Genomic DNA, 18539 nt, shown 5'->3' with positions numbered 1-18539 from the left:
GACTATCAAGTCATATCTCACAGCTCCAATTCTGATTGTACCACCCTCCACATTTTAAGTTTTCAGCTCATATCGTGAAAGGAATGGGTTCACATTAGACCTTCAGTGTGGCACAGAGCTGTAATCATTATAATCTGATAGGAAGTTTCACCAACAGCACACACATCACTAAAAATGGAAGATTTGTAACAGAATTAAGGGGTTGGAAAAATCAAGGTTAGCAATATTGTCATTTAAAGTGAAGCATAAAGTACAGATCTATAGCCATGATAAAATTCGTAAATATAGTCATTTTCCTGTAGCAGCTCTCTCTTCATTGAAAATTTTATTTTTGATCAATTTTGATGGTGGTGCATGGTGTATGTTCCCATTGTAATTTGAAAGCATGCCACATGTTTCAAGCACTAGCATTTTAACACACATAATGAACAGCGTAATGAACTAAAATGATGCAGGCCCATCAGCAAGAATAATTCATTAATAATCCATCACAGTTTGAAAGAATGATATACACAGCCACAACAGTATCAGAATAGTCTCATTACTTATCTCTAAGTCATTGAGGTGTTTTGAAGGTGGTGACGTGTGTCTATTAAAATATTTATTTATTTGCGCAATAACATTTTTTTATGTAGGTACCATAGCAAATTTTAATTCTAAAGTCACATTGTTTCTTTTAGTAATCTCCTAGTCTGTAGCACAATGTTTACTGAAAACAAATAAATACATAGTTAAAGCCACAGTTGTTTATTGTCATTGTTAAATTTAAATATATCTGTATTCCATTAGTTGTATCATGCAAACAATTTATGCAACGTGTAACTAAGTAACTAAATATCTTTGTTCCGCAGGTAACGGATGACCTTTCTTCACTCGTTGTTGCACAGTTGCTTTTCTTACAATCTGAAAGCAGTAAAAAGCCAATTCACATGTATATCAACAGGTGAGCATTTGAAAATATTTCTGATTGACCCATTTTATTTGTACAAATAGTTAAATTCAAATGCTGTGATTTATCTGTGGCTTAAATTCAAATGCTGTGATTTATCTGTGGCTATATACACCTCATTATTTAGTTTCTGATAGCTTATAATCCATTGCATTTTGAAAAGTCATGTTTGTTCCATGTGAATGTGAACATTTTTAATTAATTACATTTGATAATTTCATAAAAATTATAATCATGGTGAAGAGGGTTGCCACCCAACATGAAACAAAATCATAATAGATGTGTTAAGGAATCTAACCATAATAGTGTTCACCATTTTTTTTTCTTTCTTTCCCCCCCCCCCTTTTCTTTAAAAAAATACACATGTAATGGAGAAAAATTAAAGATATCATTAATCTTGAAAACAAAAAGGGCACTACAAATCCTCATGAAATTGTGATGCTTGAATGAGATTTGCAAGAGCTTAACGTTTTATGTGCAGTGTCACAGACAAAGTTGCACAGGCCATTTTTTTTCTGTGAGAAGACTGTGGTGGGTACCTCTTACGTCAGTTTGTTGCAGTTACAGTTGATTCTGAGAATTTCATTTTCCAACAAGATGGGGCACCTCTCATTTTAGCATTGATGTTCACTGCTACCTAAATGACAAACTTCTGCATTGCTGGATTGGGCATAGTGATGATGATGATGTAGCTCCATACCCTTGGCCTCCCAGGTCACATGACCTAACAAATTGTGATTTTCCTTTGGGAATACGTTAAGGACCTTGATTATGTACCCCCACTGTGAAGAGTGCTGGAACTGCTCAGAGAATGCATCAGTGCTGCTGAGATGACCATTGATATTATGTTGCTATATAAGGTACAGAACAAACTTGACTACTGTTTGGCTTGGAGAATGCCGTGTGACCAAATGGGCACTCATAGAATATTTATAGAGTGCAAAATGCAAACTTTCTGAGTTTATGGTTTTATTCTTACATTAGTCACATTTGTACATGTAACACTTTGGGAAAACATAATTCTGAAAATGAATGATAATTTATAGTAACTTTTATACTATTCTGATCTACATAATAATCCAACTACAAAGATGATGAACGTTCATAGCGTGTTCTTTGAACAAAAACCACAATTTTTGTATGTGTCATCTTAAAAGATGTAATCTCTATGTGTAAAAAGATGCAACTAGTGTGCAGATGAACTGCTTTCCAGAAACCACGCCACATTTTATGAGCATCAGCTCATCTCTACATGAGTTAGCACATTATGCAAATGACACCGTGAGCCTGCAATTTGAGTGCTGTGTCCATTGGACCCACAAACACTACTGTTTTTATTTATATTATACAAATTGCTTAGTGTTAATTATTTCACTCAAAATATATTACCATGATTTTTACATTAGTAGCATGATATATTGCAACATTAATGTGCATTATTTCTGCTAAATAGTAAGTATAATCTTCCCTAAAACACAGTCAACAAATACTTATAATTCAATTAACTGTAGAAAAGCTACTTTTGATTAGTTGTAATAATAGTTTAACTTTATATGTGGGTCCATGTCCAATCTAGTTGTGGCATAGTCAGTTTAAGACTGTATAACAGTCCGTCAGATGGCTAAGAATCTTGGATGTTAGAATTAAAAGGGGTTTTGTGTATCTGCTTGACAACTACTATTACTCCATAGCTGAATTTCTGAATGTGAAGTAGTCTGCTGGTTATGACACACACACACACACACACACACACACACACACACACACACACACACACAGAGAGAGAGAGAGAGAGAGAGAGAGAGAGAGAGAGAGAGAGATATGTGTTTTGCTGACATAGGATATTATAATTATGGAACATACTCGTTCCAAAATTGTGACCTATGAAACATGCAGTTAATGAAGTAACTGGCTCTGACCATAATAGAACCTATTCAGAAAACTCAGATGGTTAAATACTACTTAAAAAATCTTCAGAGTAATTCCACCAAATTTCTTTGTATCATTCACATGGCATCCAAATTGGCAAATGAACTGAGTGGCTCAGTGGAAGATGCATACCACAAGATGAAAACCTGTATTCCTGAATCAGCTACAGAGGTTTTAGTAGGAAAAATAAACAAACATACTAGAAAAGAAAGTCCCGAGTGGAACAAATGGCTGAAGGGCTAGGTTGAATAGAAGCAGCTATCAAACAAAGAGAGACTAAACTCAAGACAGAGAAAAATATGAAGAAAGAAGAAGAAAAGTCAACAATAGGTGAAAAAGGCAAATAATAAATGCTAGGAAGATATTCATATGGAAGTAAATAGTTGTATTGAGAATAAAAGAATGAATAAAGCTTGGAAAATTATCAAAAGGCTTCATGCTCAGAATAAGGATACTGCAGGACTAAATCTAATTAATGTCCAGAAACAGAAAAAAGTCTTAATCTTTTGACTGAGAATAGAGCAGAATTACAGGACAAAAACACTATGATGAGCATCAAAGGTACCCCCCTCCTGTTGAAGTTTTGTGGTTATCAGTTGGGTCTTCAGTTTTCTTTAACCTCCCATCATTTATTTATCTGTGCCTCTGATAGTTGTAGGGTGTCATACGTATGATGTGGACAGTGTCTCTGCACTTTTGTTGTCTTAATGAATCCTTGACTTCAGATGTTAAGTTGGATAAGTGTTTTAGTAACTTCTCACTTTCCACAGAGGTGTAAAAATCCGTACTGAGGCTCCTGGGCTGTATCTCATCGATGGGTGCTTGGCATTGTAGGTTCTCTTTCTGTCCCTTGGACCTCCAGGGTCCAGTAGCAGGCTAGTTGCCTTTCTTCTTCAGTCCTTGTGATGATTTGTTTCACATATTCATCCTGAATATTATGGCTGAAACAGAACAGTGTAGCCATTGTCATTTTGGCCTAATGACCATGGAGCAGAAAGAACTGTCTGAAGCCTGCAGTGTCTTGCTTCGCAGTGTTGTATGCAAATGTGACAAGGGGCAGCATTGTATTTCAATCTCTTTGTTGAGAATCAACATTCATTAACAACATGTCTGCCAATGTCTTATTAAATTCTATGAATTAAATTACCTCTGATACTAGTCTTGACTGGAAAGATTTTCCTGACTTCATCATAAGGGGTGCTCCGTGCTTCAGAATGACGTCTTCTTTAAGGAATTTTGCAATTTTCAGAGTTTCAGCAATCGGAACAGCTTTGGTTGTAGCTTAGCAGTTGAGGTAGTTAATGCTGACTATTATCCTTCAATTCCATTTGCTAACCTTCCGAGCTTCCCTCCAAGGTCAATTCCAATATAGTGAAATGGCGGTGCTGGGGCAGGATTGATGTCAGATGCACTGGAAGTAATTGTGGTTATGGACTTCCATTGTTTCTATTCCTTAAAGTGGCTCACATAGTATGTAATGGATTGGCAGAGACCTTGCCAGTGATACCTGGTGTCTCATTCTGTCTAGAGTCATCACGAATCCCAGGTGAACAGATGTTGGAGCATCATTGAAATATTTCAGGATAGCTGGCCATAGATGGGCTAGGATGACGAAAAACCATTTCTGCCCCACTGAATCATAATTCCTCTTATACAATGCTCCATTTATTAATAGGAATTCTCCTTTGGTCGTTTACTCTTCCTTCAAGGCTTCTTAGGTTTTCAGCGTGCCAGGTCTTCCCTCTGGTCATCAACAATTTCCCTCTGCTCATCAACAATGTGATGTAAGCAACGATGACTGAGATTTTGTCTATGCTGCTGTCTTCCACAGAAGGATTGCTTAAAAGGCAGTCAGCATCATTGTGTTTGCATCCATTTTTGAATACCACCGTGACATTGTACTCCTCAGTGCCTATCTCCCCAGTTGGCCCAATGGATCCTTCAGGCTAATCAGCCAGCATAGAGAATGGTGATACGTCACAACAATGAATGATTTTCCAAGTAAATACACTTGTAACATATTCCTATTTGCTTGTGGAGTTGTTCATCTTGGGCTTGGTGAGAACTATGAAGGCGTAAGTCCCCACCATTTTAGCACCTTCCTGAATTTGCACTAGAACCGCACTTATACGATAACTGCAAGTGTCAATGTGAAGTTGTGTCTCAGCATTCTCATTTTAGTGGTAGGTCTGGGGTCTGGAGATCATGCTTGTGATGCCAGTGAGAAGTGTCTTCTGAGAACAACGTTATGGCTACATACTGTTAAAAACAACAGATTCAAAGGGCAGTGTTCAGTCATGGATGTTTATTATTGCAATAGATGTCCCTGTCATCTGGATGTCTGGATGTATTTCCAACTTTTGACTGTCAACACAACTGCTTTCACATCATAACATAGTCTTCTTAACTCAAAATGATAAGCATCCAACATTACAGAAAAGAAAGCTCTTGAATAGACTAGTGGCCGGACAATTTGGGCTTTGATATCAGTGAGATTTCCTGACATCTTGATGACTGTCTTCCATGGAGGGGTTTAATCTGTGGCAGCCTCACTTCCATAGTGATTATCTCATTTAGTTTTCCTGAAAAATTTGGCAGGTGGGTGAGTGGTTGTTACCTCAGTATAGTGATGGGTAATGGCTATGGCATATGTTAAGGACTGACCTCATGCAAGGTGAGGCAATGGATTTCGTCGTACAAGTCAACTATAATCATCTTCAGATGCCTGGCATGAATAGGACTGTTATGGTAGTTGATGTCTTGTGGCATAATATTCGTAGAACACTCGTCTTCTGCCTCTCTACAGAAGCGTACAATGTGTCCAGGGTGTCCGTAGCGAAAACATACCAATGTGTTGTCCTCTGTTCTCCACTTATATCTACTTCAAAATACGTACTCTGCAGGCCACCATATCATACTAGACGGAGGATATCTTGTGTCATTACTAGGCATTTCCTTTCCTGTTCCATTCACAAATAGAGAGAGAAAAATGCTATGTATATACCTCCAAACAATCCCATGATTTCTCTTGACTTTGTGGTCTGTATGTGAAATTTTCATTGGCAGCAGGAGAATCCTTCTTGAGTCAACTGCAGGTGCTGGTTCTCTAAATTGTCTTGATAGTCACAAAAAGAATGTTATCTTCCCTCCAAGGGATTCCCATTTGAGTTCACAAATGATCTCTGTAATACTTGCATGTTGATCAACCCTACTGCATTTTTATTGAACTTACTGGTAACAAATGTAGCAGCTCACCTCTGAATTGCTTCAATGTTTTACTTTACTTTAGTCTGACCTTGTGGAAATCCCAAACACTCAAGCAGTACTCAAGAATGGGTCACCCTAGTGTTCTGTATGTGACCTCCTTTACAGAATATGAACCAAACTTTTCTAAAATTCTTCCAATAAGCCAATGTCGATCATTTACTTTTCCTCCTACTCTCCTTAGAGAAAGCTTTTGACAATGTTGACTGGAATACTCTCTTTCAAATTCTAAAGGTGGCAGGGGTAAAATACAGGGAGCGAAAGGCTATTTACAATTTGTACAGAAACCAGATGGCAGTTATAAGAGGAGGGACATGAAAGGGAAGCAGTGGTTGGGAAGGGAGTAAGACAGGGTTGTAGCCTCTCCCCGATGTTGTTCAATCTGTATATTGAGCAAGCAGTAAAGGAAACAAAAGAAAAAATCGGAGTAGGTATTAAAATTCATGGAGAAGAAATAAAAACTTTGAGGTTCGCCGATGACATTGTAATTCTGTCAGAGACAGCAAAGGACTTGGAGAGCAGTTGAATGGAATGGACAGTATCTTGAAAGGAGGATATAAGATGAACATCTACAAAAGCAAAACAAGGATAATGGAATGTAGTCTAATTAAGTCGGGTGATGCTGAGGGAATTAGATTAGGAAATGAGGCACTTAAAGTAGTAAAGGAGTTTTGCTATTTGGGGAGCAAAATAACTGATGATGGTCGAAGTAGAGAGGATATAAAATGTAGACTGGCAATGGCAAGGAAAGCGTTTCTGAAGAAGAGAAATTTGTTAACATCCAGTATTGATTTAAGTGTCAGGAAGTCATTTCTGAAAGTATTCGTATGGAGTGTAGCCATGTATGGAAGTGAAACATGGACGATAAATAGTTTGGACAAGAAGAGAATAGAAGCTTTTGAAATGTGGTGCTACAGAAGAATGCTGAAGATTAAATGGGTAGATCACATAACTAATGAGGAAGTATTGAATAGGATTGGGGAGAAGAGAAGTTTGTGGCACAACTTGACCAGAAGAAGGGATCGGTTGGTAGGACATGTTCTGAGGCATCAAGGGATCACCAATTTAGTATTGGAGGGCAGCGTGGAGGGTAAAAATCATAGGGGGAGACCAAGAGATGAATACACTAAGCAGATTCAGAAGGATGTAGGTTGCAGTAGGTACTGGGAGATGAAAAAGCTTGCACAGGATAGGGTAGCATGGAGAGCTGCATCAAACCAGTCTCAGGACTGAAGACCACAACAACAACTCCTTATGTAGGTGTTCCATTTCATATCACTTAGTGGAGGAATTGGTTGTACCTGCATTTGTCAGGTGCTAGGGTGCCATTTCATGGTTGTATGAGTCCAATTTGGCAGTGTTCATTCATCATTGTGCATTTGGCTAGTGGTGGATATTAGTGCCAAGAATCGATACATCTCTTCTTCAACTTTCTCTATTAATTCCTGTTGTGTGGGATCAACATTCATGGCTGGTATCTCTTGTGTACTTGGTCCGAGATTTCAGGCTGCCGTACACTGTTATATCTCTCCAGTTACTGATGGGCATATGAGAGAGATGAGCTGATGGTGGTCATCCACAACTGCTGTAGGGACCACATTTGACAGTCGGGTGATACAGCCTTCAGCTGATTCTTTTCTGTTGCATTTCCTTGATTCCCTGGTACCACTTGGTGACTTCTTCTGTCATTGTGACATCTTGTACGAGAAGAGCTTGGTATAAATCTTCTGTTACTCCTTTCATAAAGTTAGAGATTTTGGCAGCTTGTGTCATATTTGGGCTCACAATGTGGCAAGAGCCAAAACCTTCTGTGTGTATGACTGTATTTTTTCACCATGACGTTGGGCTCTGTTCTACGGTTTCCTTCCTCTAAGTTGGTGTTGTCACAAAGCATCCTCTTCACTTTGTCCTGGAATTTGTTCCAGCTGTTGAGCTCCTCTTCATTGTTCTCAAACCACTGATGGGCTGTGCTGTCCAAATAAAAGTACTCACGTGCCAAATACATCTTGGCATCCTGCCACTTGTAGTTAGTGACTCAGCCAAATCCATTGAGCCAGTTTTTGGATCCTGACCAGAGTCTCTGGAAAACATTATTGGATGTCTGACGAGCAGCTGACGTACAGCTATTTAGGAATCTGTCTGTCTCCTGAATATATGGATCTTAGGAATGATGTACTGCTTGTATTCTTGTTTCTGTTGCCTAGTTGGAGCTATGGTGATGCGTGTGTTTTGAATTACCTCGCACCACCACCAAACAGTGTTACGTCAAAGCCACAATCAAGTCCAAATCTGAAGGGTCATCAGTGAAATACAGTGCTTAGTACTGAAAAGCATGTTCATTACTGACACCAGTGAACAGCTAGAAAAGAACTCAACACCCGGGTGGAGAGTGCAGTCATTTATACAAATATCAAACATTCTACATATAAAAACATAAGATATGTCAAGGACCTTACAGCAGTGATACATACAAAATAAAAATAATTGCTGGTGATCTGACTTACAGGTGCCCCACAGGCTGCCAGCCAGCGGCACTAACCATTGCACCACACTGCTTCCACCAGAGCTCGCAGCAATGTAGTTTGAGCCTTATATTTTAGATTGACCAGCTCAGTGAAAGTGGGCAGTGTGTTAGCATAGGAATTCCAAATTGGCAAACAGCTTAGAGAGGGTTGTCCAATGATTCCTCCCTTTAAAAGTTTTCTTTAAGAAGTATTAAAGACAAGGGGAAGTAAATATAGCCCAGTGAAGATGTTGGTTGGTAGTGATTGACTGTACTCTCCCATTTGTTGATGACCAGGAAATAATTGCCAAAGATTCTGAGGAAGCTGTATGAAGAATATGACATGTGGTGGTTAAAAATAAACTGATTATATGATAATGGGTGGTCAAGAACAGCTTGATTTGGAGTGCTGGGAATTTTACTATTAGATGTTGTACTTTTAAATATGAAGGTGTAACTATACCTGTGACTGGAAAGAATGTAAAGTATATTAAAAATAAGATTGAGCAAGGGAAATATGTTATTTGATAATTAAACTCAATGATTTGGATTAATAAGACCACAAATAAAACTAAAAAGCTTTTATAGAAAACAATAGAAAGCATTTGTATAAATGGGTCAGAATTTTGGGAGATAAGAAAGGTGGGAAAAAGTCCACTGCTTGCCAAGGATATGGGTTGATGGGACAAAGTGTTGGAGTTTCAAGATTAGACCACATCATATACAAAGAAATCACAAAAAAAGAAAGTGAAAGGGAACATAATGGAAGCTATTAAAAAGGAAGAATTTATTATTATATGGCCATTTAGAATGAATGGATGGTTGTAATTGTTAGAAGAAGGTATGGATGTTGTTCCTGGTGGGGGTGGTGGGGGGGGGGGGGGGAATTGGAAGTGATGTCTATTTTGTAGAAGACTGGTGTTGGATGTCAAAGAAGCTGTGGATTTCAGAAAGCTGCAAGAGTGGGACTGAGAAGACCATAAACTGTGGAGGTTGACAAACAAGAAATGGAATCAGCTTAAAAAACAAAACAAATAACACCACTTGCAGATATACATATTTATCTTCTTTAGCATTATTGATGGTGGTTTAATTAACAGGACAGATTCATAAACTAAGATAAAATTTAACAAATGAATAAACTTGTTAAAGTGAGATGAAACTTCTTAGCAGATTAAAACTGTGTGTGTTGGGTCAGGGCTTGAAACTGTTAACTTGCCTTTCATCGGCAGTGCTCTTAATGTTGCAGTAAGTGTCAAAATTGTGCATTATCTTTTGCAGAGTGAAAGATTCATTCAGGAAATAATCCCATGGCCATTTCTCTACAATTTCTTTTCTTACACAGGTACTTGTTCAGCAACATATCCAAGAGTTTCTGTGAAGCATGGAAAGTAGGATAGAGGTGCTGGTGGAAGTGAAGCTGTAAGGCTGGGTTTTGAATAATGCTAGAGTAGCTCAGTTGTTAATGGCATTGCCCACAAAAGACAAGGTTCTAGCTTCAGTTGTTGCTCCTGCATACAGTTCTAATCTTTCAGGAAGTTTCAAAATGACACAAACATTGCTTGAAAGTGGAAGACATCCTTGATTAAAATAATAATTCAGTAACTGAATTATCAGCACAACAAACATAGAATTGTTGTTTACAATTATTTAACTTATAACTGCATTGAACTTCAAATATTGAAATGGAAATGAGATAGCTTAGGTGGCAATTCCTATTTAATAATTTGTAACTAGCCAACATGTATAAAGCAGATGCTCAGGATTCATTGAAAAATCTTCTTAATGGGATTTTTTTTTATGAAAACCGTCAGTATCATCACAGTAGACAATTCTTGATGCACTAGAAATGGGACTATATGGACTTAACATTATGAACTTCTCTAAGAATGTTTTTATATCTAAGTACCCCATGGGATCACAGATTTGCAAGGAGAATTGAAAGATGGAGGAGTCTGAATCATGCTGAATATAATTACTAGGGCAAGTGACAAACTCGAGAAAATATCTGCCTGTCAACTTATATTTAAACCATTTGTTATTCTCAGATACAACTTGCTGGTTATATTTGAGTTAAAATGCATATATATATATATATATATCAAATAGAGGGAAACATTCCACGTGGGAAAAATATATCTAAAAACAAAGATGATGTGACTTACCAAACGAAAGCGCTGGCACGTCGATAGACACACAAACATTCACACAAAATTCTAGCTTTTGCAACCAATGGTTGCTTCATCAGGAAAGAGGGAAGGAGAGGAAAAGACGAAAGGATGTGGGTTTTAAGGGAGAGGGTAAGGAGTCATTCCAATCCCAGGAGCGGAAAGACTTACCTTAGGGGGAAAAAAGGACGGGTATACACTCGCACACACACACACATATCCATCCATACGACTTCCTCAAATCCTGCCCTGAAATGAGATCCATCCTTCATGAAATCCTCCCCACTCCACCAAGAGTGTCTTTCCGCCGTCCACCTAACCTTCGTAACCTGTTAGTTCATCCCTATGAAATCCCCAAAACACCTTCCGTACCCTCTGACTCCTATCCTTGTAACCGCCCCCGGTGTAAAACCAGTCCCATGCACCCTCCCACCACCACCTACTCCAGTCCCGTAACCCGGAAGGTGTACACGATCAAAGGCAGAGCCACATGTGAAAGCACCCACATGATTTACCAACTACCTGCCTACACTGTGATGCATTCTATGTGGGAATGACCAGCAACAAACTGTCCATTCGCATGAATGGACACAGGCAGACAGTGTTTGTTGGTAATGAGAATCACCCTGTGGCTAAACATGCCTTGGTGCACGGCCAGCACATCTTGGCACAGTGTTACACCGTCCGGGTTATCTGGATACTTCCCACCAACACCAACCTATCCGAACTCCGGAGATGGGAACTTGCTCTTCAATATATCCCCTCTTCCCGTTACCCACCAGGCCTCAATCTCCGCTAATTTCAAGTTGCCGCCACTCATATCTCACCTGTCATTCAACATCATCTTTGCCTCTGCACTTCTGCCTCGACTGACATCTCTGCCCAAACTCTTTGTCTTTAAATATGTCTGTATATGTGTGGATGGATGTGTGTGTGTGTGCGAGTGTATACCCGTCCTTTTTTCCCCCTAAGGTAAGTCTTTCCGCTCCCGGGATTGGAATGACTCCTTACCCTCTCCCTTAAAACCCACTTCCTTTCGTCTTTCCCTCTCCTTCCCTCTTTCCTGATGAGGCAACCGTTTGTTGCGAAAGCTTGAATTTTGTGTGTATGTATGTGTCTGTCTGTGTTTCTATCGATCTGCCAGCGCTTTTGTATGGTAAGTCACATCATCTTTGTTTATATATATATCCAATCTTATCAGTTATAATGTAATTGGATAGATAAATATACTCACCAAGTGGCGCCATGAGAGCACATAGATAAAAAAGGTTTTAGTTACGCAATATTTCAGACCCAGTGGCTTCTCCTTCCAGCAGAAGGGGCTGTGGGGTAGGAAGAGGGGTGAAGGGAAAGAAACTGCAGAGCTTTAGGAAATGGGATAATGTGTGTGTGTGTGTGTGTGTGTGTGTGTGTGTGTGTGTGTGTGTGTGTGTGTCCACTTTTCCAAGAAAAAAATTCAATAGCACAGGGTGCAAAATTGTATATCTTATAATGAGAACCAAATTGATTCAGCCACCTTCTTCGTGTTGTTTGCATCTGTTAAAAAAAAAAAACTCACCTCTAAAACGTATGTAGGTACTGACATGCACGTGAGAACAGTTAAGTACAATTGCATCAATGGAGAACCACCTCCAGGTGAAGCCTTAAAGTGCAAAACTACTATAGTGTGAACTGATGTCACAAGTTGGCTAAGTAGTATCACCTTGCACCTGGAAATATAATGATTGGCAGTGTTCCTTATCAACAGGGTTCTCCATATCCTTTTGGTGGGAAAGTGGGAAGAGAAACAAGAACAACCACAAACGAGCTACACATTAACTGTTAAACAAAAAGCATCTGTACAATGTTGATAACAGTGCAGTGATTGTTGACACCTTCTTAAAAGAGCCATCAAGTATGACAACCTTGCAGTAACTGCAGTCTCCCCAACTTGAAAGGAGAGAAAACTTCAGTGCTGTAATAGGCTCACGTAGTCCACTTGAGCCTTGGAGGATTTAAGGTATATGTCAAGGGATATAACATATTTGCACAGTGTCGACTTTTCTGTATTTGTGAAATCTAATCAGTTGTAAATCTGTTGGGACTTCTGTGCTGAGCACTATTTCTTCTATCCAAAGGATGAAACTCGTTCCTGTTGAGTCAAGGGTGGTGTAATGTCTTTGTACACAATGTATTTCACTCATTCTCTGTGAGAACCATGTGAAATGATGCAGTGATCAGCATGCTGGAATTGTGTTCAGGGGAAGTGGGCTAAGATCACCCATCTTACCAACCAGATTTAGATTTTTTGTTGTTTTCCAAAATCATTTAAGCTGACTGGTCTGATGATTCTGCAGTTTTTTCTTTCTTTTTCCCCATCTGTGCCCGTCAGCCAATTGGCAGAAAGCTTCTACAGCTATATATGCCTCTTTCATTATTTCAGTGTGCTGCATCACGTGACACACAATGAGACTATTGTCTGTAGGATACACGTACCTTATTAATAAATGTCTTCAGGCTTCTTTCTTGATACGATACTTTAATAAAAAGTTGAATTGATGAAAATTTTCTTAATGCAGTGTATTTTGAATGTGGCGCATTTCACACACTGTTATGTGTGAATTTTCTTTGCCTTAACCTCTTCTTTTTGCCTTTTGTACTTGCCGATGTTATTCTGAAGGTATTGAATGAAGACCTGAACTTTGATTACCATTTCCCAATCTGGATTTTTGAACTAGATAAAGCAGTCGTTGTAAGAAAGATACCAAGGTGGATTCTGAGGAAGGCCACTGGATATTTGGCTGCAAGGTGGTTAAATTTAAATTCGTAGACACTATCCAGAGCATAGTGGACCATGTTTATAGCAAAATTCATCACCTCTGAAGTATCCATCCTGCAGTCCTCATGCAAATATAGCAAGCTGTGTTTCTCCTAGTCAGATGAACATCACAGCCCTGCAATCAATAACAGGCAACAGAATAGTAAAGGTGCAGTCCAGCTGTGAAAAAATTTGCCACATTTCAAGTTGCAAAGGCCAACTCAAGAGAGAGTGTACACTTAAAGAAAGCAGAAGTAATCTATGGCAGTAATCGCTTAGCTTTGTAAATAAGTCAACCAGTTCCACACAAGATGTGAAACTATACATTAGACATTTGGTTGAGGCACTGTATCACACATTCCTGCAGTACTGAAGGAAAAAAAGAGAAATCCACAACATGACTGATGTACCTACCTTCAGCAACTCCATTGTAATGTTTGTCCTAACTAGGCTGTGAGTAATATATTGCTCAGTGAGCCAAGATTCTTTTTCCAGGGGTTACCAGTACATGTGTTTGCGACACATTTATTATATTTTAACTCATTTTAAGAGCTGTGTTTTAGCCTTGGGCAAGAGCGCTGCTTTCACTGTCTACTTACCCTGTTCTCTAATTTTGCTTATGCTACATAAATATGGCGAAAGTTTTGGAATTTGTGCAATATGTATTATTTGCTATTTTAAGCTTCATACATTTATTTGAGAACTCTCTTTTAGAGTTTTATGCACTGTTATTTTTCTGAAGTTACCACTGAAAATTTGAACTAGAATCAGGACTCAATTCGAGATTATTTCCTGGCCTGATCAAACTTGTCAGTGCAGCTTTGTTTCATCCCTGCAGGGATTCTACTCCATCATCAGAAAATGGTAACTGCAAATAAACAGAGACCAGATGATATTTTGCAACAAACTCTCTCTCTCTCTCTCTCTCTCTCTCTCTCTCTCTCTCTCTCTCACACACACACACACACACACACACACACACACACACACCACTATTACTGTGGAGACTCTTATGTTTAATCAATCATGATATTATCTGTAAGTTTGGGGGCTCAAAGACAGAGAGTACGTACAAGGACAGACACTACCTTCTTGCAGAGCACACTCAAAAACACACTGGTTGTGACCCAGGTACTTGTTTCACTTGACATGCCGTATGGATTCTCCCTCCTACTGTCAGTTCATAAGACCTTGGCCACCCGTTTTACCTCATTTTTTTTAGTATTTTTATATTGTTGTAGGGTGTTCTTTTCCATGTCTGTGGCTGATACAGATCCTGAGCCAGATGTGGTTGCTTATCCCATTTCAGAGGAAGCCTCTCAGCCAGCAATATCTGGGCATTCACAGGGGGTGGTATTACTGGTAGTTGGGAGCTCCAGTGCTAGGTGCATGACTGGGTCCCTATGGGATATGGCTGCCAAGGAGAGGAAGTAGTCCAGATGCACTCTGTGTGCATATTGGATGGGGGGAGTCATCCCAGATGAATGGTTTGGGTGCCAAGAGAGCACAGGGAGCAATCAACTGTAGGTAGTGGTTCTTATTGGTACAGATGATGTGTGTTGCTGTTGATCAGACGAGTATCTTTGGTTTCTAGCAGTTATCGAAGTGGTAAAGACAGACAATCTTCCTTGCAAGATGAAGGCAGAGCTCATCATCTGTAGCATCATCAATAGGATCAATTGTAGACCTATATTACAGAGCCAAGTGGTGGTCTGAATCAGGGGTCCGGCTGCTTCTGTGACTGTGTAGTCTGTAGATTCCTTGACGTGGGTCATTGGATAGGGTTTCAGGTTCCACATAATAGGTCAAAGTTCTGTTACACACAGGAGATGGCTGCATGTGTAATGGGGCCTGTGTTGAGTGGATTGGGCAGGTTTTTTTATTTTTTATTTTAAGAGGATTTCGAGAAAGTACATAAAGGGCTTCAGTCTCAAAGGGTTCAAGTCATAGACTGGACAAGGGTAGACCTAGGAGCCATCGTTATATATTTGCAAATTGTCATTGCTGGTCAGGGGGAGAATCAGAGCTCAAGCTCGGATCATTACAGGTACAGAAAGCTGGCCAAAGCTTGAGAGGAGTGTAATCAAAAATTTTACAAAGAATCTAACAGTGTTTGGGAATGATAGGTTAACCCGTAACTCATGAGTCGACTTCTCTGTTATGTATCCTATGAGGTGTGGTCTCTGGGAACCCCCTGTTGAAATCATGATTTAAAGAGTAAATTGTTGGAAATTTTTAATTTAAGTTACATAACATATATTTTACTATTACATAAATTCTTGTTGATTTTATTGCAGTACATAAAGACTGCAGTAAATTACTTTTTATGACACAAAATCACACACTTTTGTGCATTTTACTTAAAATGGTAGTCATAAAGGAAGTGTTATAGAACTGAATGTAGGTTTCTGAAATACTATAGCTTCTATCTAACAAGGGAATTTTCACATAAGACTATCAGAGTTTAAACCTGCACATAAGAATTGCAATCGATAGGTACAAAAAGAAAGTCTGCAGAATAGACATATAAATACTGGAATACACATTTTTCTTCATTACCAATTGGAATACTTTTGATCTTAAATAACACTTTAAGTATATTATTGAAACACTGAAGAAATGTGTGTTTTGAAAATGTTGCTGTATATTGAAGGAATTCTGGAGGTAAAATAGTCCCCCATTTGGGTCTCCGGGTGGGGACTACTCAAGACGATGTCGTTATCTGGAGAAAGAAAACTGGTGTTCTATGGATCGGAGCGTGGCATGTCAGGTCCATTAATCGGGCAGGTAGGATAGAAAATTTAAAAAGGGAAATGGATAGGTTAAAGTTAGATATAGTGGAAATTAGTGAAGTTTGGTAGCGGGAGGAACAAGACTTCTGGTCAGGTGAATACAGGATTATAAATACAAAATGCTGGAATAGGTTTAATAATGAATTAAAAAATAGGAGTGCGGGTAAGCTACTGCAAACAGCATAGTGAACGCATTATTGTGGCTAAGATAGAGACGAAGCCTACACCTACTACAGTAGTACAAGTTTAAATGCCAACTAGCTCTGCAGATGACAAAGAGATTGATGAAATGTATGATGACATAAAAGAAATTATTCAGATAGTGAAGGGAGACGAAAATTTAATAGTCACGGGTGACTGGAATTTGACAGTAGGAAAAGGAAGAGAAGGAAACGTAGTAGGTGAATATGGATTGGGAGTAAGGAATGAAAGAGGAAGCCGCCTGGTAGAATTTTGCACAGAGCATAACTTAATCATAGCTAACACTTGGTTCAAGAATCATAAACGAAGGTTGTATACATGGAAGAACCCTGGAGATACTAGAAGGTATCAGATTATATAATGGTAAGACAGAGATTTAGGAACCAGTTTTTAAATTGTAAGACATTTCCAGGGGCAGATATGGACTCTAACCACAATCTACTGGTTATGAACTGTAGATTAAAACTGAAGAAACTGCAAAAAGGTGGGAATTTAAGGAGATGGGGCCTGGATAAACTGACTAAACCAGAGGTTGGGAGAGCCAGTCCTGACAAAACTCTACCATCTGGTGAGCAATATGTATGAGACAGGCGAAATACCCTCAGACTTCAAGAAGGGTATAATAATTCAAATCCCAAAGAAAGCAGGTGTTGACAGGTGTGAAAATTACCAAACTATCAGTCTAATAAGTCACGGCTGTACAATACTAATGCGAATTCTTTACAGACGAATGGAAAAACTGGTAGAAGCTGACCTTGGGGAAGATTAGTTTGGATTACGTAAAAATATTGGAACATGTGAGGCAATACTGACCCTACGACTTATCTTAGAAGAAAGATTAAGGAAAGGCAAACCTACGTTTTTAGCATTTGTAGACTTAGAGAAAGCTTTTGACAATGTTGACTGGAATACTCTCTTTCAAATTCTGAAGGTTGCAGGGGTAAAATACAGGGAGCGAAAGGCTATTTACAATTTGTACAGAAACCAGATGGCAGTTATAGGAGTCGAGGGACATGAAAGGGAAGCAGTGATTGGGAAGGGAGTGAGACAGGGTTATAGCCTATCCCCGATGTTATTCAATCTATATATTGAGCAAGCAGTAAAGGAAACAAAAGAAAAATTCGGAATAGGTATTAAAATACATAGAGAAGGACCTGGAAAAGCAGCTGAACTGAATGGACAGTGTCTTGAAGGGAGGATATAAGATGAACATCAACAAAAGCAAAACGAGGATAATGGAATGTAGTCGAATTAATTTGGGTGATGCTGAGGGTATTAGATTAGGGAATGAGACACTTAAAGTAGTAAATGAGTTTTGCTATTTGTGGAGCAAAATAACTGATGATGGTAAAAGTAGAGAGGATATAAAATGTAGACTGGCAATGGCAAGGAAAGCGTTTCTAAAGAAGATAAATTTGTTAACATCGAGTATAGATGTAAGTGTCAGGAAGTCGTTTCTGAAAGTGTTTGTATGGATTGTAGTCATGTATGGAAGTGAAACATGGACTATAAATAGTTTGAACAAGAAGAGAATAGAAGCTTTCGAAATGTGGTGCTACAGAAGAATGCTGAAGGTTAGATGGGTAGATCACGTAACTAATGAGGAGGTATTGACTAGAATTGGGGAGAAGAGAAATTTGTGACACAAATTGACTAGAAGAAGGGATCGGTTGGTAGGACATGTTCTGAGGCATCAAGGGATCACCAATTTAGTATTGGAGGGCAGTGTGGAGGGTAAAAATCGTAGAGATGAATACACTAAGCAGATTCAGAAGGATGTACGTTGCAGTAGGCACTGGGAGATGAAGAAGCTTGCACAGGATAGAGTAGCATGGAGAGCTGCATCAAACTGAAGACAACAACAACAACAACAACAACTGAATAAATTGTTCTGCAGCTGAAGTTCTGAAACAAATTTTACACACACTTTTTTGGA

General features: G+C 38.9%; 1 protein-coding gene across 2 annotated transcripts in view; it reads left to right on the top strand.

The window, feature by feature from the left end:
* LOC124795313 (ATP-dependent Clp protease proteolytic subunit, mitochondrial) overlaps nucleotides 1-18539 on the top strand; it is a 52424-nt gene that overhangs the window by 15984 nt on the left and 17901 nt on the right. For both annotated transcript variants that reach the window (XM_047259284.1, XM_047259285.1), the window contains exon 3: nucleotides 852-943. In XM_047259284.1, the coding sequence (XP_047115240.1) occupies nucleotides 852-943 (92 nt within the window). The remainder of the gene's footprint in view (nucleotides 1-851; nucleotides 944-18539) is intronic.

The sequence above is a fragment of the Schistocerca piceifrons genome, chromosome 4 (assembly GCF_021461385.2).
Source record: "Schistocerca piceifrons isolate TAMUIC-IGC-003096 chromosome 4, iqSchPice1.1, whole genome shotgun sequence".
In the NCBI taxonomy this organism is placed as follows: domain Eukaryota; kingdom Metazoa; phylum Arthropoda; class Insecta; order Orthoptera; family Acrididae; genus Schistocerca; species Schistocerca piceifrons.
Note: the sequence above shows the minus strand (reverse complement) of the source record. Positions and strands in the feature narration are given on the sequence as shown.